The sequence below is a fragment of the Channa argus genome, chromosome 20 (genome assembly GCF_033026475.1).
Source record: "Channa argus isolate prfri chromosome 20, Channa argus male v1.0, whole genome shotgun sequence".
In the NCBI taxonomy this organism is placed as follows: Eukaryota; Metazoa; Chordata; class Actinopteri; order Anabantiformes; family Channidae; genus Channa; species Channa argus.
The window spans coordinates 6,195,803-6,217,017 of NC_090216.1; the positions used below are offsets into that span (position 1 = coordinate 6,195,803).

General features: G+C 39.7%; 1 protein-coding gene across 6 annotated transcripts in view; it reads left to right on the forward strand.

Moving 5' to 3' along the window:
- usp54b (ubiquitin specific peptidase 54b) overlaps nucleotides 1-21,215 on the forward strand; it is a 49,750-nt gene that overhangs the window by 5,244 nt on the left and 23,291 nt on the right. For 4 of the 6 annotated variants that reach the window (XR_010911841.1, XM_067488075.1, XM_067488073.1 and 1 more), the window contains exons 2-4: nucleotides 6,138-6,735; nucleotides 13,399-13,491; nucleotides 21,047-21,181. Coding sequence is in view for 5 of the 6 variants with exons in the window: in XM_067488075.1 (XP_067344176.1) it covers nucleotides 6,580-6,735; nucleotides 13,399-13,491; nucleotides 21,047-21,181 (384 nt within the window). In the remaining variant the exon portion in view is untranslated. Of the gene's footprint in view, nucleotides 1-6,137; nucleotides 6,736-7,972; nucleotides 8,075-13,398; nucleotides 13,492-21,046; nucleotides 21,182-21,215 lie in introns of those variants that run through there. The other 2 variants (XM_067488077.1, XM_067488078.1) reach the window with 2 other exon arrangements.

Genomic DNA, 21,215 nt, shown 5'->3' on the forward strand with positions numbered 1-21,215 from the left:
TAAACTTTTCTTTGAGCTTGATAGACTGAAAAGCAGTGCAAAAGTAATGGGCCTAAAGTGCAGAATTTTTCTTGTTAGAGTTTTCTCAGATGAAACTATGTATTTTGAGGTCTAATAAAGAGGCTAAGGAAGTTATGTAAAGGAACATAAGATAGATTTTGAGATTGGTTTGTTCAGTCAAGACCAAGCTTTCTCCACATATAGCATATACAAATTGGCTTTCACAGTGTAATAAGCAGAGATAGTAATTTATGAATGTGTTTTTAATGCCAGTAATTAAGTTTGTGGTAAAAAAAATTGACATTTTTTTCATTTATTTTGTAGCAGACATGCTAATTCCCTCAACACAATGTAGTTTGTTGCTTCATTTCTGCTTGATTTCACCAGACATTTTGGTTGAGCCACAACACAATTTTTAGCGTGTATGTGGACACCACTCTCCAGATGCTTTTGTGACTTTTAGTCTGAACCGATTAGCGGAAATGCTATGCAATGTGACAAGCTTTCACTCCTGCTTCAGTTGGTAGTTTTTCCTGTTTAAACATTTATATTTAAAATTTTCGAAACCTTTTTAGAACTTATCAAAAGATCAAGATGAAGTTCAGTGACTAATGGGGGTGGGATTGCTTTACCCTATGTAGTTTCCAACAAGTCAGTCGTAAGAAAAGTACTCAGAAAAATACAATGCAATGCAATGAAAATTTCTCCATGTCACCTGTTAAAGAAGATTGTGTGATGTGATTAAAAGCTCCAGAGCAACACCTTAATGGACCTTGAGTTGAGGATCCACACAGACTTTCATTTATACTGCAGTTAGGGATAAAAATAATGACACATTCCACACATGATGGCAACTCTGGACAGTAGTAATGGTGAGAAGAAGAACTCTTTTTTTTGTTGTATTTGATTGAACAACATGAAAAAGTGAAAGCAACAAAGCAGCATGTGTAACAGCTATGAATAAACGTAGACTGGAAATAAAAATCTGTGTGACAGGAGTTTCTTGTTTAATTTTCCAACACATGTGCAGTCAGTGGACCAGTATCCACGAATCCATGGATAGTCAGACCTTGTGGCTACAGGTTTTGTTTTTTGAAAACTATGTTTTCATAAAAAGTATGTGCACAATGTGGGATTCATAACGAAATATTTTTCTCAGTTTGCTGTATAAAATGTCCCTGGCCTGCTCAGAGCTCTGACCCCAACCCCATTCAGCACCTTCAGGTTGGCTGTGAGCCAGACCTTATCTACATCGGTGGCAGACCACACTAAAGCTCTTGTGGCTGAATGGGAGCAAATCCCTGCAGGCAAGTTTCCAAATCTGATGAAAAGGATGAAAACAGTGAAGTGCAGGCTGTTACAGCACCATGTTAATGGCCATAGATTTGGAATGAGATGGTAAATTTGATATATTTGGGTGTCCATGTGTCCGGTCATGTAGTGTTCAGTACTTTAGGATGGTGGTTCCTTGCCCGGAGCTCAGGGGAAAAATGTTTATTAGTTTAGCAGCTCATACATCACCAGAGATGAAAGTTCAACATTCAACCAACTCTCAAAGGTTAAAACTATGGCAAAGAAAAGTTATAGCAATTAATTAAACATAAATGCTAAAGTTATCTGGCTATCTAGTTATCAATTATTTATTCATTATTATACGTTGTACAAAAAAATCTATCAGCTACAACTAACTTAAGCTGTAAAATGTTGAAGAGTAAAAGAAGAGTAGAACTGCTACCCAGTAAAAGAAGAGTAACCAATATTTGGTTCCCTATGTAGTGGAGTAAAACAAAAGTAGCCTAAATACTAGCCAATACTGCAAAATTGTACTTAAATACAGTAGTTGAGTAACTGTAGTGTAGATATTTAACACCTCTGGAAGTTACAGACATTTCCAACCTTTGACTTTGGGATTTCAATTAGATATTTCTTCACAACAACGGGTCACAAGGAAAAAATGTGGGTCCGTTGTTTGAGGCAGTTGCTGGGAGGACAGTATTCACATAATGACTCTAGCTCAAATTACTTTAAGTAATATAAAGTATTATATAAACTACAATAGTTTTGTCATATTTTGTTTTTATTTCTAACTCAGCTTTTAGAATTAAACACTCTGCATACTTGAAACCCAGACGTTTAAACACAGACTGCAGAGAGACAGCTAAAACCAATCCTAAGGAAAAATAAATAAAAATGTAACACTTTACAAAACACAAAGATATGAAAACAATAGAGGGAAAGAAGAGAGTAAACAATATGAACAAAGATTGGGAAAGAAAAAAAAGAAAAATGCTTGATCTGTGTGTCATATGTTGTGCAGTTCCTCCCAAATGTTGACCTGATGGAGCAGCAGAGTGACAGATGGATGGATGAGGAGGGATGTGTATATCTCATCCTCATCATTCCTTTATCAGTTTCTGTTCTCAGACAAAGTCCCGCAAACCTACTGTAAGAGGTTCGGCATATCAGTACCTCATACCCAAGAAAAGATGAGAAATAGAAGGAAGAGTAAGAGAAGGAAGGAAGTATCACTGTTGGGTAGAAGGATAAAAAGACCGGGAAGAGATGACAGAGATTAATGGCAAACAAGCAAAGAGGAACTTGTTTTAATGGGAAAAGTCGCAGAAATACATTATGTAGTATTATACGTAAAGACTAGTCACTGAAGATGGACTATTACAGGAAGCAGTGTAGAGCTGTTTGTACTTGGACCAGTATTAATAGCCCGAGTAGTAGTAGTAGTAGTAGCAGTGGTGGTGACAGAAGAGTAGATCCATAAAATCAGTTGTTTGTCCTCAAAGCTCCCAGCTGTGCCCTTGCTGGTTGCATTGATCCACAAGCAATAACCTGCAGTCATACTGACAAACTCATTCATTTAGGAAGTACTACACTCACCAGACAATCCATACTGTGCCGGAACACGCTTGACCCCGCAAAAGTGTTATGTGTGATCGCATGCTTGGAGTATTTTCTGTAGGGATGAATACATGACATGGCAGCAGGGTTTGTGCAGGTTCACAGTAATGTGATGACATGTTCCCCAGTTTAATGATGTGCATCACCGATTTTTGGACAGCAGAAATTTCAAATTACAAATTAAAAGGTTGCATATTGTCATGACTTGGTTTCTATAAAGTGCATGTCCTTATATAACATTTATAATATGTAAATAACATATGGAACTTAGTTCTGCAGGTTTGAGTTATGCAGGTCAGTGATGGTGAACTTGCCTAATGTCTGTGGTGGCTAAAGGGTCAGTTCACCAAATGTACTAAAGAGCACATATTCTCACTTACACACACACACACACACACACACACACACACACACAGTATCTGGATTTATTTTATTTTTATAATTACTGTCCTCACCAGTCCAAATGCAAGTACTTGCCTAAAAATGTACTTAACTAACCTTCACATCATTTACTTAAGTAGAAGTAAGTAGTACACACATTCTGAGATTTGGTGTAAAAAAGCGCAAGAACCGCTCTTTAGTAAGACTATGTACTTTACTTGATGCTGTTTGTTCTACTAGTTATTGTAAACTCAATTCACTTGTGTACTTTAAACAGAAAACTAGTAACTTTTCTAGAAATTTATAAAAATAAGGTTCAAATACATCTTTTATACTCAACAATCTGTGGTTTATAAGTGTATTACCCATTAAGTTACGTACCACCAATGTTGTCTGAGATGTGACCTCAGGCCATGGTTTCCGCCTTCCCCACAGCACAGGGTCAGGCAGTTTAACATCATAGTAGCCCTGTGTGTATGTGTGTGTGAGTGCACGTGTGTATGTGCCTGCATGTGTGTGTATGTGTGTGTGTGTGAACACTTTCTCAACGAGTGCAGCAGTGTGTCTCTTTGCAAAATCACATGGTTCAGCTTTTTCCCCATGTGCCTGCTGCTTGGCCTATTTCCATGGTAACTAGCTGAAGATGTGGACACACACACACACAGAAAATGCACACATACAGGCCACATAAACAGCGCTTGTGCAAGAGCTTGCCAGGCCGATCTCGGTTGTGTTTGGCTGTAGGGTGCCGTCAGAGAGAGTCGTGTGATCACACACTCCACACAGACTCAGCAGAAAACACACACACACTGTATGCTGAGACAGAAGCTCAGGATGCTGTGCGGTAGAGAAAATGGTACACGGGGCACGGCAGCCAAATCCCTTTTTAAATCCAGTGGCACTTTGAATTTGCTTTTTTATGGATTAATTTATCAAATATGAATTTGTGATCTAGATAGATAGATAAATAGATAGTAGGTAGGTAAGTAGGTAGTTGCAGGACTACGTAGCAAGTAAACTGACATTGCAGTGTTTTCTCCCATATTTGCTCTGATGCATTTTACTTTCCATCCTTGTCAAGACGTCCTCCCTACCTCCGTTCCACCCCCTCATCACCCCACCTCTTCACCCCACTCCCATGTGGCTATTACCATAGCGACAGCCCACGCTGCTTGCCTGATCGCCGCAGCATCCCTGCGCCTTCTGGCCTTTTGCCAAGGAGGTGCTGTGGCGGGAACACCACCAGGCGAGGGAGCTTTGCCAAAAGTGGAGAAGCTATAGAGGGAGGGCATGGGAGCACTGCGGATCTGTTAGCTAGTGCCCTGTGTTTTATGCAACTTCATGTACACACACCCACACAGACACACACACACTGTGGGGCATTGGCAATCAACTCTGGTCCTCTGGAACCCCTGCCCTTAGTACGTATTTTTTAGCTATCTCTGACCATCCCACTGCTTCCAGCTTCTTCGTCTTAACAGAACACACCTGATCAAGGTAATCAGCAATGGGTTGGGCAGAGGTCGTCAGAAAACATGCAGGAAAGAGGCTCTTAAGGACCGGATCCAAGGACTACTGCTGTAGTGTGACAAACATACAGACAGACAGTGTTTGTTTGTCATGTCACACACATACACACACATGAACGCACACACACACACACATACACACACACATTCTAAAGCTGTGCACAGTGATGATGGAACCAGTATAAGCTTCCGAGCTTCCTGTGTCATATCTCTGATGTAATCTTCACTGACCAACACTGGTGTGTTCAAATGATGCGTCACATGATTCATGTGTGTTAGTGTCAAGTTTCAAAACCAGTCAAATATTTGTAGGGGCGGAAGACTGTCAAAACAAAGTGAGAAATGCAAACAACTTCATTCATTCCAGGTCAGCAGAAGTGGTAGTGTTTTTATAAGAACAACGCCAAGATGGTGGCCGTCCATTGTGTAGCTCTCACACTGTTGCTGCTACTTAAGTACTAAATTAGCTGCTAACTAGCTAGTAATACTAGGTTATAATTGCATTAACTGTCTATTTAAGGTTGTTGTAGTATGCATGCATGTGGAATTAGGTGTAAACAAACAACATGTACGTTTAAGTACATTTATCAGTTTCATTAACTATAAAATAGATTATTAACGGCTGGTGATGGTGGTTTTGAACAGCTTTTGTACACTTCCACACTTAATTATTACTTAGTCTATTACTGACTCTTGGTCTTCTAAGGAAAATATTAGCATAGTTTGCTGTGGTTTTATGGCGTGTGTATGTGAAAACGTTCAACCAAAGACATTTAGGAGATGATTTAGGAGCCAATGTATGAGCCACCTTCTCACACTTAATATGAGAGTTAATATGTTGGTTTGCTTTTATTCTTACAGGTAACCTATAGTATATTTAAATAGATATTATATCTATATGACTGAAACATATATTTAATTAAAAGAACCTTTAGCCTGTTAACCAGTTGGCTACCTAATGTTGATGAGCTGAACAATTCTTCCACCAGTTGAGGTTTGACTACAAACACCTCAAACTCTTCTGTATGATATTTGGCATAGCAAAGTCTGGAAACTCCTAATAATCAATCAAAAGGGGCTAAGCTTTGCAGCAGTGGGTGCCATTCAAAACTTGGAGAGCTTGTATAACTCCAGTTTAAAGCCCCAAATAACCTTGGGTGTTTATCAGAAATGTTTGTGTTAATGAACTTTTATGAACAACTTCGTTTTCAGCTTATTTTATACAAGTTATTTTCCTAATACATTTGTGTTTGCTGGTGTGAACCTGCTGTTTTGCATGAGGAGTCCTAAAAACGTGGTCTTTGTGTCTTACAGGCAAATTGAAAAGAAAAGAAAGCATCGAAGGAGTCCACACATGGGAACAGCAGTGCTGCCTAATCAATGTTTATCTGACAGAATCTACTGAAGGATGCTTTGGACAAACTCTCATGTCCTCAAACACAAACTGCTAAATCCAAGGAGCTAAAAAAAAAAAGGGAAAAGCCAACTGCTGGCTTCAGCAAGTGGACAGATTCTAAAGTAAAAACACGGCTGGAAAGAGGGAGCGTTGTATGGGTGCCAAATCCTCAACCAAGACACAGCACATCTCTTCAATCTACTGCCGTGCCCTCACTCCTCTTTCTCTTTCCATTTACTCCTTTTTCTCCACTTTTCTCTCATTCTCCCTCTTTCATGGGAGTGACATAGAGGCCATCACCTGGTCTGCCGCCCCGCCCCTTTCCCTTCCCAGTGTGGAAACGGGGGCGTCCAGGTAGTGATGTCGTGGAAGAGGAACTACTTTGCGTCGGGTGGCGGAGCAGTAGGCGGGGTGCAGGGGCTGGTGGCCCCAAGAACCATGGCCTCTATTGCGCCCAGCAAAGGCCTGAGCAACGAGCCGGGACAGAACAGCTGCTTCCTCAACAGCGCTCTGCAGGTCAGTTGGAAAAACACACACATTTAGTCTTAGTCTGTTCTGACCAAAGCAATATGCACAAAATTCTTTTTAAAAAGTATGACACTGTGATCCAACGGCTCCAAATAGTGTGGGCATTTTTTATTCTGTTTAGCAATGTATTTGGAGTCATTGCTACATTTACTTTTGCATCAGTGATAAAATGAGATTATTTATTTTTGTAAAAACAGCCTCCAAAAAAGTCCATGTTCTGTGTTTCTATATCTAAACTTTATCATCAGCCTACTTTATTAAAAATCTATGCAGACGCTGACTTATGCAGTTGTTGGTATATTGGTACATTTGACTGAATGCTATCGAAGACCAGCCTGAAGCCAAAAATCCAGAAACCAAATATCTGCTGAAGTCTGTGGTCTGGAGACTTTATTTAATCATCGGAACTTTAAATATGATGACCTAATTTGATTTGATGCCACTTTAACTCCAAAAACTAGAGAAATTATATTCTCTGGTGTGGGTCTATACACCATTATAATAGAGCTGAAAATCAAGTATTTCATTTTAGATTTGCTGTGCTAGTGTACAACACCATGAACAACGATGCCTCTATCATAACACGTTGTGTTTGGGCGCCCTTCTATTAACAATTAGCAACATTTCCTTTAATCTCATTAATGACTGAAGCTGTGTCTTTAATAATTTTCATACTTTTTGTTCGTAGAATTTTGTGGTTTGTGCTACTATCTACTTCTTAAAGCCTTAAAATATGTCTTTATTCTTTTAGTTTACAATGAATTCTCAATGCTGACACACACATTCATGCGCCACTGTTTTTCATGCCCTGTTCACACTGCAGATAATTAATATTTAAGCACGACAGGGATGAAATTAGCACCATATTAATGGGTGTTTGCGTGTTTGTGGGGGTTTTGGCACCTCTAATAGTCTGGCCTTAATGTGGACATCCAGTCTATGTGTGGAGATGCTTATAGTACTGCTACTGCTGCATCTCCTCATTCTCTTTACACACACAAACACACTCTTCCCTCCGCCCAAGACCTCCAGCTGGCACAAATATACCTTCACACACATAAATGCCTCTTGACTACTGGCTTGAAAGAGAGAGAGAAGGGAATAAGAGAGAGAGGTTGGAGGATGCTGAAGAAGGGGGGAGGGGGGGTGATAAGGCAGAAGCTTAGGGAGTGTTGGGGTGAGCAGAGGGATAGATGAGAGGAAGAAAAGTTGCTTTAGGAGGAGAAGAGAAGAAAGAGGTATGAGGAGTATACAGTATGAAAAAACTGAGGAGAAGACTGGAGGGGACACTGCTGGGAGAAAGAGTGGAATCAAAGAGTCAAATAAGGTAAGAGAGTGATTGTGATGAGAGGAAGAGAAGGACACAAATTGAGAGAAAGAGGGAAGGAATGGAGAGATGAATTGAGAGAGTAGGATATGAAGTTTGTGATATGAAGAAAACGCCTCGACAAAGGCGAGCAAAGCAGCTTCAACGGGGAGAGAAGTGGGCCACTTCAAGGACACACACATACATGTACACACACATGCATGCACAGCGGAGAAAGGATGTTTAACAGGACACAGGCAAGTGAGGATAAACTGAGGGGACAGCTGTGCACACTGTGTGTATGTGCATGTGTACATATTTGTTATTTTGGTGTGTGGAAAACAGTAAAGGGTGAAAGGTTCAGGTTAAGGACATGCTCACTCAATTAACTGCAGCTAAAAAGGACCTAAAATTGTGTTGACTTGGATCATAAATTAAGAAAATAATAAGGTTCATAAAATAATTACAAAATGGCAAATAATAAAATATGGCCATAGCATTATCCCCATAGCTCAGGGTGATGTCTTCCATATGCTTGTTTCCCAAAACCCAATGATATTAAATTTACCATCCTACAAGAAAAAGAAACAGCACATACTAATCTTTGAGCCGAGGAAGCCGGTGGATATTTAGCGTTCTAATGATTATCTAACTTCTCAAGTGATCGTTTTAGCTCTGCAGAGCCAGGCCCTGTTAGTGTTTTATGTGCTACTACTAGTGCATTAAGCGTATGTGCAATACTCCTGCTTCCTTGCCCCTAAATGTCCTGGTAACAGTCAACCCCCTGCTGGTACAGTGGAGCTGCTGGGTGGCTGTGAGGTAAAGTGTTTGCTCAGTTACTTGTCACTGTGTAGACTTGGGTAAAAATAAAACAGCTTAAGAAGTTATTGAGCACACTGGCTTTGATGAAGCCGAAAAACGCGGGTTCAGTATCCAGATAGCTGTATCTGTGTGCATCTGTGCTGTGTCTTGGTGATGCTGTGTACGGAAGAGAAACTTTAAAATGGAAACTGAGCATGAAAATCAGGAAGGATACCTCATTATGATCTGTTGTTTGGTTCAGTTTTCACTGATTATACCTTCTGTTTTACCGCTTAATGCTTTAAAATATTTGACCAAATGAGAAAAGGGTTTGCAACAAGAATACAGATGAGTTAAAGAATATTATGAATGATATGTTCTGTTAGTGGATTTGTGATGAGTAGATATTGACAGCATATATTGCTATACAGTAGTATGGAGTAAAACTCCACACCCCAAAGCATTTTAAAGTTTCTTTTTTTTTTTTGTCTTTGTGGTTGCCATGTGTCTTTTTTGTACACTTTCCAACTCTTTGTGGTCATTTTGTGGCTTTTAACTAATGTTGCAAAAAAATTGTTCGCCTCATACAAAAGCTCTGATAAGCATAATCCTTCCAAAAACACGTTGGCAAACTCCTATATTACAGGATAAAGGAGTTTTACACTTTTATTAAGCAGAATAGGCTGTGCAACAGCGCCATCCCAATGAGCACGTTTTTATACTTTTTACCAGTTATACCCATACATTTCCTGCTCTGAAATGCCAACTATTAAAGTGAAAGGGAAATATGTGTATACTGAGAGGTTAGGGCAACAGGTGTTAGCTAATGATGAAAGTTGGAAATCCTGGAGAAACCTGTGAGGTATGGAGGGGACAGCAACAATGCCTGTAAGTTTAGTAGATATTTTGACATGTCACTGTAGGAACACAGCAGTGAATAACAAATATTCTGGCTGAATTGCATTTAGGTCCTTCAGCTTCAAGGTCCTGGCTTGGTGCTTGGTGCCCCACTGTTAAGGCATCATCAATGTTGTTAGTAGCACCTTTTCTTGTCCTGTGATGATGATAAAAGCAGCCTTTTAGCTGCAAAACAAGTTGAATCGATGTGGTACAGCTTTACTTAATCTGGTTTGAGCTTATGGTGGCTAATTTGAACAAATTCAGATATTGTTATTTTACTGATGGTACTGATTCTGTGTCCTGACTTTAATGACATATGTTTTTTGTTCTGGTAAAGCTGTGTTTTGCTTTTAACCATGAGCCCATTATTGGTTCTTATCGATGAAGCTATTGTCGCTCCTTAAAGGTTAGTTTAGCTTGTTTTGATATTGCCTCTAACAGTTTCTGTTGTAGTTTGTTGTAGTAGAACCAGGTCTTATCCTAGTTGGTTTAAAGAACATTTAAAGCTGATTTGTCCTTCAATATATTGTCACGATATCATTCAACAGTGATTACACCAGTAAAAGCAAGAAATGTGCAAAAATACAGCAACAGAGTTGTTGAGTAGCTAAAGAACACAATTGTGTTTACTGGAACGACAACAAGTGGGTCTCATGCAAGAACCATCTAATTTAACAGAATTCTTGGAATGCACAAGTGGACCATACCTGCTGTACCTGTCGTTAACAGACAAGCTGTCTTTCTACACAGAAAGAGAAGACGCAGCAATTTTCTATATTGTATATTATTGTGATTTTATTGCTGTGGGTTTATCAGAGCAACTAATTTCTGTTACAGTGAGTAAAGTAAGATAATACTCTCTCTCTTTTCTCATTGCCCTGGGGTCATAACGCAACCCCCTGCTGTGTATTAATGCTAGGAGTTTTATTGGCAAGGGATCCTGGCAAGGAAGTGCAGGGGGGGTCACATAGGCATGTATGCTGACAAGGCTGGTGACCTGATAAACCAAAGACAGAAGATAACATTAGTTAACGTTGGTAACGTTGCTATTTTGCAATTCCAAACCCAACACAGATAGAACAGCTACTTTTCACTCTTGCTGGAGATACTTCCCACAGGCAAACCAGGACATGTAGCCGTATATGGCAATTTTAAGGGTATTGATCATGGTAAAGATCTAATGAACAGAAACCCCCTCACAGGTTGGTGGTTCATCAGTCTGAAGCTGATTTGGAGCACTTGAATGAACAACAGTCACAGAGGAAAGCTGGAAAAGTTTAAGACAGGAATACAAATGCCCTTGCTTGAGGACCAATGTGTTTCCAGTGACTTGTTAACAATTAAAGTCAGCTAGGGTTTGGCTAGTTATGCCTCTGTTTTCATTAGCAGTGACTTAAAAAAATGTAAAAGAAAAGGAAAAAAAAGGAAGAAAGTACAATATACTTACTGTAAAAACATTTAATGGCTATTGCAAAGGTAAGAAGATAATGGACATATGCTTAAATTCACCCTCATGATCACCAACCTTTTATGGGATGCTGGTTAAATTTGCCTGTCTCTCAAAAACATGGGTGTGCTTGGTCAATTTACAAGAATCCTTAATATATTACCTCACTTTCATGATAGTTTACTTTCTTCAAGATGCTCCAGCGGTCTGACGATTTGTTTTCAAGCCATTGAGAAAATTAGAGAAAATAAGAAAAAGTAAAAGGGATGTAGACAGCCATAAATGGTACAAATAGTGACAGCCAGAGAAAGAGCGATAGATGGAGATAAATACTGATAAAGAGATGGGCATAGAGAGAGTGTGCCCTCCTTGTGGCTGCTGCAGTGCTTTGCAGGGGAGCCGATTCATCACGACCAAATAAACCTGGCGGGGGGGGTTGAAAGCATACCCTGGTGTCAACATGCAGTCTGTAATCGTCCACCCCCTTTTTCTTCCCCTATCACTCGCTCCTAACACACATACACTGTGCAGACCTGTGTTGCTGAGGTTACCATATTAGTTTCGTATGTATGTATGTTCATACTGTAATTGTGTGTGCTCCTGTGCATAAGCCGCTCTCAGTCAAAGCCTGAGGGACAGTGTTGTGTCAATATTATCTTTGAGCATACTGAATGAATGTACTAATAGCTATTTCCTATAATTATGGACTAGAGAGAGCGAGAGAGACAGGAAAACAAAGAGATCTACCTTCTCTACTCGTTTTCATGGGTTCTTTTGGTTTCTGTGCCTGTTACAGTAACTGTCTTTCCGTCTCTATACATCTCTGCCTTTGAGTCTTTTTTGTAACTGAATATACAGTATTTAAAAAAGTACTGTAGAAGGCACACTCAGTGGGAAATGATGGGAAAAACAATTAGCTGAAAATGGCTGAAAGCCACATAGAGCTGCAGAGTGGAGTGTTGATTCTCTGCAACCTACTCACATTACAGGAAGTCATATGATTTAATTTTTGTGTAAGAAAAATGGTTGAGTTTTTTTTATCAATTTAATTTAAGTGAGAGTCATGTTTTCCTCTTAATGTGTGCATCTAAAGTTAGCCAAAATATGAAATTATGGTTTTAATTATAGTTTACTAGAATACATGCACCAGTTTTGCAGCATAATTTATCTGCAAGTAAATAAATTAAGACAAGAAGGATTTACACAACAAATACATTTGCCTATGGTTGCCATGACAATACCTGAACCATGGTGCACAAGGTGAAAAAGGGATCACTTCAGTGAACTGCCAGTTGAGCTTTCAACCCCTGAATGGAAATTATTAGCTTTATCATTTCCAACATGTACATACAGAACCTAAATGGACAGGTAGTTTGAGAACAATGGACAAACCAGTTTGAGAAAATCATGCTGCTTTTACAAGCACAGAAGATGAGTTGTTGTATCTATTTGATATTGCATTCAAACGTTTCAGGTAATGTATGTAGATTAGCAGTTATAAAATTACAGCACACAATCAAAAATAACTTTTCCTTTTCAGATCTGCCCTGTCATTTGCTATTTCTGACTGCTGTGCACCATAAAAACTTGCCAGAAAGCATGTTGTGTCACTATGGCAACCTGCAATCAATCTCATCTCACCAACTGCATATTGAGAGGTGTTTCAAATCCAGTGATTGCGGTGTTTATCTCTTACTTCTGTTCAAGAATATAATTTAATTCAATGCAAGTAAATGTTTCACTATTTTTATAACATGAAATATTAAAACACTGCAATTTTGCAACTGGAATCACCAATTTGTTGTGACACTTCTGGCCCATTCTTAAGTCATTCCAGATCTACATGTGATACAGAGCACAATTTTACTGTGTACAGTGACTTTTGGATCAGTTAAAGTGCACTAACAAACCTGTGTGCTATTTGTACAACACACCCACTTTCTGCTCATGCAAGATCTGAGGCATGTGAAACAAGCAAGTCGCAAACTAGCAAGAAGCAAGAGGATGAACAAAGGGCAAGTAAGAAAAGGATCAAGGCAGGGAACTAGTTCCGATAAGATTTGTGACAAAAGAGAAGAATCAGTGTGACTAATAATATTTTAATAGGTATTATATTTAAAAAACAAACCAATTGAATGATGTTGCCTTATATATTCTTTGCTCTCCATGTGTCAAATGTGTGCATTTTGTCTCTTAGGTTTTGTGGCATCTTGACATCTTTCGCAGAAGCTTCCGACAGCTGACCACTCACAAGTGCATGGAGGACTCGTGTATTTTCTGTGCTTTAAAGGTAAAAAAAAACACTAACATCATGAAACCCTCATAATGAACAAGCCTTATGCAGCTCTGTTCTACCCAATTGTTGCATCAATGATGACAAATATGTGTCTGAATGAAGTGTTGTGTGTTATGTGCTGGAGTGTGTTGTGCATGTGTGTGTGTAGCAGTGTCGATGTGTGTGTTCTACACGCTGTTCTGTCTCCAGCACTTCTCTGTAATTAATTGGCTGACTGAAAGCGCTGAGCTAGCAGAGCCCACGCTGGGATGCTACACACGCACACACACACACGCAAGCACTCCTACGCATCCACACAAGTCTTACTTAAAGCGCTACACACATTAGCCTGCTACAGACATGCACCTTGTGATGCTCACAAATCTTTCCCTACCATACTGGGATGCTACACACATAGATACACAGACACGCTCAGACGCTGAGTAGAGGCTTGTGGGCGGGATGTGTGTGAGTCAGCTGTGGGCATACGAATCAAAGGTATTGCCACTGTGTTAAGTGTTCGCATCTTCCTGTCAGTTTTCATTAACCATACTGCCACTGTATCTCCTTTGTTAGAAATGAGCAGATGTAACATTGTTCTTACAGTCTGTTTGTAGCCGTGGTCCCCACTGCAACAAAGATAAAGTCTTTGAATAACCAGTCGAGACACACACCAAATGAACTTTAACGGTGTGTTAAATTTTCAGACATCCGTTTTAAAAGAAACAAAGAGATAAATAATGATTATAGGTTCTTTTATTGTGGAGGGATTGTGCATGAATTTCTGCAGCAGATAAAGACGCCTGCTGTTGTAATAAACTTAAGTTCAGAGCCTGCCTGTGGCTATCCCTCAAAAAATCAACGCTTTATCTCTCTCAACAGTGAAACACACAGACACACACACACACACAGTACAGATACCTGAACTCACACAGTGTAAGGAACAGGACAAGAGAGGAAGAAGAAAAATTGAAGAGAAAACAGGGACAGAAGGATGGAGAAAGATGAATGAACATGGAAGTTTGGGTAGATTGCTCCTGTCCTTAGACAACTGCACACACATACAGCATACACACACACATGCACACCTCCCTTTCGCCTCATCACCCCTCTCTCCTCTTCTCCCTCCCTTTCTCTGTAGGGTATATTCCCCCTCCATTCTCCTTGGTGCATTGCTGCAGTCAGCACAGCCACCATAACACACACCCACACACACAGACACACACCCTACTGCTCACACATTCCTCTTTTCCTCTTCTCTCTTTCTCTATTTCCTTTTACCTCTCTTCCTCCCTCACACACACAAACACACAGACACACAGTCTGTCAGCACGACTGCATTACCTTTCCCATTGCCAGCCCTCAGCCTGTGCATACTCAGCCACACTCACAGACTGAAACTTATTATTTTAAAACATTTCCACTGTCATTTTCTTGACTTGTGAATTGTAAAAATAATAATGGGAAACTATGTGACTACATCAGGCAAACACTTTCTAAATTTGACAAAGATTTAGGTTTAAATTGTGCTGAGTTCTCTGACATACAGTGCATTCAGAAACTATTTAGACCTCCTCTTTTCAGTTCCGTTATGTTGCAGATGATACACCAATTCCAGTTTTAATAAATGTTTTTCTCATTAATTTACACTCAGGACCCCATATGGACTAAGTGAAAACAGAACTTTAAAAACATCTGTAAATGTATTAAAAATAAATACTTAAATGTTCCATCTACACAAGTATTCAGACCCTTTACTTTGTTAAAGCACCTTTGGCAGCAATTACAGCCTAGAGTATATTTGGGTATGACACAACAAGCTTTGCACATTTAGATTGGGGGAATGTTTCTCCATTCTTATTTGTAAATCCACTCAAACTCAGTTGGGTTTGATGGGGACCGTCGATGGACAGCTATTTTCAGGTCTCTCCAGAGATGTTTTATAGGGTTCAAGTCAGGGCTCTGGCTGGGCCACTCCAGAACATTCATAGAGGTTTTCTAAGCTGCTCCCGTGTTGTCTTGGTTGTGTGTTTTGGATTGTTGTCATGTTAGAAGGTAAAACTTTTGCTTAGTTTGAGTTCTGTGAAACAGGGTAACATAGAGGATATCTCTGTACTCTAGTCTACTTCAGTGTTTCCTTAACCCTGGCCAGTTTCCTAGTCTCTGCTGCTGCAAAAGAAAAACACCCCTACAGCATGATGCTGCCACCACCATGCTTCACTGTAGGGATAAGCAGTGCCTGTTTTTATTCAGACCAAAAGTTTAGACTTGAGGCCAAAAAGTTTAATCTTGGTTTCATCAGACCAGAAAATCTTGTTCCTCACAGTGTGAGTCCTTCAGGTGCTTTTTTGCAAGCTCCAAGCGGCCTTCCATGTGTTTTGCATTGAGGAGAGGCTTCCATCTAGCCATAACGCTCAGATGGGTGGAGGGCTGCAGTGGTGGTTGTCTTACTAGAACTTGGTCCCAACTCCACATAGGATCTCTGGAGCTCAGTCAGAGTAACTATCGGGTTCTTGTCATATCTGTTGTCTGTTTGTCCCTCTCCCCTGCATTGCTCACTTTGCCAATCAGCTCTTAGAAGAGTTATGGTTGTGCCAAAATTAAATTTTTCAGTTTTTGCTTTTACATACATTTGCAAACATTTCTAAAATTTTGTTTTCACTTCCTCTCTTTGTTCTAAGATAATCTGCAATCAAGGAGTAAATGTCTCACTACTGGTACCAGTGGTTGGGATCTCTATGCACACAGAGAAGTGTAGTTGCATTTGGGAACTACTGACATATTAAGACTACTCACTACATGCTAAGAGAATACATTTTTAATTGAAGTTTGAAGTATTTACCCATCCCTCATTTCTGTTCCATGCTGCTCATCCTGTTAGGGTCATTGGGGGGCTGGACCCTGACCCTGTTGTCATCTGGCAAGTGGCAGACAACTAATCAAACCTGCAAAATGTATTTGCTGGAGCACATATTTTATATATAACTGTAATGACAGTGCTGGATACTTTATGGATATGGATGCCTTACTCCAAAGCAGTGACTTCACAATGCCACAGTGTTCAGTAAACCCACCATTACCAAAAGTGACTGAGCTGTAAATTCCCATCAGTGATGTCACCTGACTTCCACATATTTCAGTCACAATGGAGCTGGAAAGTATCAGCTTTTTGTCATTTAAGGAATAATTAATGCTTACTTCAACACCCCGACCCATTTTTTTTTTTGTTAGATCACCTTTTGTCATTCTTCAGGATTCTATTGTGTACATTGTTGATGTATGTGTATTTATAAAATACACTGGCTGAAATTAAATGTTGTTTCTCACCAGATTCTGACAGTGCACAAAATTAAAATAGCATTTAAAGGAGATTAAAAAGGACAGACTAAAAGGAGAATAAAATAAACGCAACACACAGTAGTTTAAAATGAAAAGTGATTTCAAAATGTAACAATAACACTCGTCGAGCAGCAGTCTTCTCATGGAAAGGGGTTAAGGTGAGTGCCTGTGTGTGGGGGGTACAGTCCATAGTGAGTCTGACAGCACTGTACGTGGGTGGATGTGTGATTAAAAGGGGGGGGGCATTCCATTTATCAGTCTCACGGCTTGTTCAGCATCCTTGCTGGATCTGCAGCTGATACTCCTGTACCTCTTGCCAGACGACAGGAGAACAGGCCATGAGATGGGTAGTGAGGGTCCTTTGTGATGGAGGTTGCTCTGTATATGCAGCGCTGCTGATAGATCTCCTTCAGGTACAGGAGAGGAGCACCAACAAGATATCTGTCAGGATGTTTTCGATGGTGCCCCTGTAAAATGTGATGAGGTAAGGTGTACGAGGGAACACTGCTGACCCTCTCCACAGCAGCACAGTTTATGGTGAGATGTGTGTGGTGATCTTTCCAAGACGTCTTGAAATCCATCACCGTTTCTTGGGTTTCATCCACATTGATCCAGACTCATCTTTGTCAGTAATGGGACCAACCAGTGTTGTGTCGTCCGTGAATTTGACAATGTGGTTAGTGCTGGATTTATTTGTACAGTCATGTGTGAGCAGGCTTAACACCAGTGGGCTCAGGACACACCCCTGGGGTGAGCATGTGCTCACTGAGATTGGTCTTGATGTCTGGCTGCCCACCCTGACTGTCTGGGACAGGGTGCACAGAGCAAAAGTTATTTAGGCAGGCTGGGCTTGACTTCTTTGAGACCGGAATAATGGTTGTGCTTTTTGGCCAAGTGAGCACAATTGCCTGCGTGATTGATGCGTTAAAGATGTGTTTAACACCTTTCAGTTGTTCTCCACAGTCCCTTAAAACACGTCCAGGGATGCTATCCAGTCCTGGCCGCTTTGGGCGAACTGATGCCGGTCACTGAGTGATAGCGGGAGCATCTGTGGATGGATAGTGTTTATTCTACACACCATGCGTAGAAGTTGTTAAATTCCTCTGGTAGAGAGTGGTGGATTTGGCATATTGGCGGGGGAAAGAGTTTCAAAGATTGAACCACAGCAGTTCCTTATGCTGCGTTGAGAACCTCACCACAGACTCAGACTCTGTCGAGGTTTATGTTTGTATTCAGATATATAATTCCATTTAGTCACTTGGCAGATGCTTTTATCCAAAGCAACTTATACACCCAAGGGACATCTTGTCTTGCCCACCCTGCCCTACCTACTGAGCTACAGGCCACCTTATTATCAGAAACTCACAATCATGAATGTATATTTCTATTCATAATACTACTATGGACTAATTCATTTTGTCACTTATTTAAATCTCCAAGTAATGAGAATTTTCACCGTATTTCTAATTTTAAACAATTAACTCATTTTCCCACACAATGTTGTAAAAGCATGAATGCAAATTTTCAGTCACAATTTTCCAGAGCCCAAAGCACTTTCTTTAGATGTCTTTGTTTAGTCCTACTACTCAAAGACATTGAGTCTATTGCCACACAAGATACAGATAACCAACAAACCCTCACAATTCAGCAGCTTGGAAAATGTTTCTCGCAGTGTAACACATGTTTATATTTTTACTAAATAAAACATAATGTTTGCTTCATTGTTTGTTCAGTGAACTGCTTCACAAAATGTACAAAATGTATCAGCTATAATCACTTTACATTTAAGTACAGTCCAGTAGCTATAAACAGACAATATGAGGGTGGAATATCCCTGAAATAGCTTTGCGATAATGTATTCACAAATCAAATTTTTGCAACTTTCTGAAAAACTCATGTCATGAATTCAAATGTTCTCTGCATCTCATTAGATGAAACATCATTAATAAATATCTGAGAAAATAATTCTACAAAACATCTTTCATATATTTTTGCTCAATCCAAGATGTATATGCATCACTGCTGAAGGTACATACTTGATTAGTTTTGGATGCAAAAGTAAAATAAATAGAAGCAAAATGAATACAAAAAGATAATTCATGTGTACTGTGAACTGTGACTGTCAGAATATATTTCTGTCACCTAATATAGAGTTTCTCAGTCCTCTGGACACCAAGCACCTGCTGGGTTTCAGTCCGGTCATCTAATCAGTGATTGAATTACCGCTGGGACAGAAAACCTCTCAATCACTCTCAGCCCGCAGAAACCACTGTTCTAGTGCCTCAAACGGACTTGTGTTCTGTTTAAGGCTATTAAGCATTGGTCAAAAATAGTTGCTTGGTATTGCTTTTTCCAGCTGAGAATTCTTACCAGCAAAGAATTGGGTCATTTTTATCCGTTGGCAATCTGCGGAGAGTCATCTATGCTATTATCTCTCCCTGTTTAGATGTCTGTGGCTCTCTGCAGCCCAGCTTCAGTAAAAGTTGCCCTCGCTGCCTCAGGTTGAATAAAACACTAATTTAAGTTGTTGTGTGGGATCATAAATCACTATACAGTATTGAGGCTCAGATTAATCTTGATGTGATAATTATCAACCCACAGTGTTTTCTGGTTATACTAGTACCACTACTCCTAAAACTACTGACACTATTACTGTTTCTGTAACTATTGTCACTATTTACGACATAATAACATAAGAAAAACTACAAACTAGATTCAGAGTGCATACCTCCACTAAAGCTTCACAATCCACCAAATGTGTCATTTTAATATAAGTGTTTATATAAGTGCAGCTGGTTCCAGATTGGAATACAAATAATTCAAGTCCTGGTTTTAGTATTTGCTTGGTACAAAGATGAAATGTGCAGAACTTCATTTGAGTAGGTCAAATTGCCTGGACACTGATTACAAAGTGCATTTAGAGCCAACCAGGTATTTCAGCTAGAATACCACAATGCACCTATACAGGATATAAATAACTATACAGGAAATATCGAAATGTAACATCAATGTGGGCATTTGGTAGTCAAAGGGTTAATATGTTTAACCTGTAACTTCAACATCCATGGTTTGGGTCCTGGCCTGGTGGACCTTGTTACAGATTCTCATTTGTTCCTGTCTCTGTACATCATATCAATCGAAGGCACAAAATCCCCCCTAAAGTCTTGAAAAAAGCAATGTGAATAAAGTCATTACTGTTTGTTCATGTCATACAAAAATGCACACACCTAATTTTTCCATTGTAGTACAGTGAAATTCTTCATTTGAATTTGAAAAGGTCAGTAACCTTGAATAAGGCATCACAGTTTTGGAGAGATACTTTTCCAGGCAATCACAAGATAAATCTGAAGGGGTGCCAGACAATAAAATGGAAAGCAAAGATGTAAAACTATGTTCTGCTTTTTTCTATACATATCTTTAATCATACAGTCAAAACCTTCTGTGAAGTAGTTCTACCTCTTCTTAAAAGTAGTAAAAGTTCTACTTCGTTTAAGAGACATGATCTGACAGGATGTGACACTTGAAATGAGGAGTTGCAAGTTGATTCAGTCTTTTGAGCGAAAATATTTAAAGTACTTGTACTACCTCAAACATTGCATGGAAAGATGGCAAAACTCCACTAAACACAACAGTTAATATTAAAAATCTAACAAAAAAGAGGCAAACTCAAACTCAAAGGAAATGAAAACTGCCTAACTAGGGCAAAAGAGAAAACACTGAACATTGGCTGGATATGCATGTGGAACAATGGTCTAACAGTTGTCTGGACCTTCATTATTGTAAACAACTCTTTCCTTTTCGAACTGACACATCCTCCTCTTTGGGTTGTGAAGACTGCCCTCAAAACACACTTCAGTGGCCTAGCTTTGTCTCTACGGCCCCTCCAACAGTTTGATTGGATTTGTATTTCGCTGCTATAAAGCACTCAGAGAGCTGTTTTTGTCAGAGGAAAAGTGCACTACAAATGCCATTTATTATTGATATGGACTGATATTGAGGCCAGCTGCACTGTGAGAAGTTTGTTTTAGTCCAGTCTGGGTTTTGTTGTGCAGCACTTGGTCGTGACAAGTTGAAAACTAGTTCTACTGATTCTGTTTCATGGGTCAGTTGATAAAACACGGTACAATTTACAGGGCAACTGTGTTTAAAGGTTTTTGTTTCTGTCGTGTGATAAATTGACATAAACACAGTATAAGGGTGTGTATGTGTGTGTGTGTGTATGTCTTTGCAGAGTATCTTTGCTCAGTTTCAGTACAGCAGTGAGCGTGTGCTGCCATCAGATGCACTGCGGAGTGCTCTGGCCAAGACTTTTCAAGACGAACAACGCTTTCAGCTGGGCATCATGGACGACGCTGCAGAGTGCTTTGTGAGTCTGCAACACTACATGGCTGCACACACAC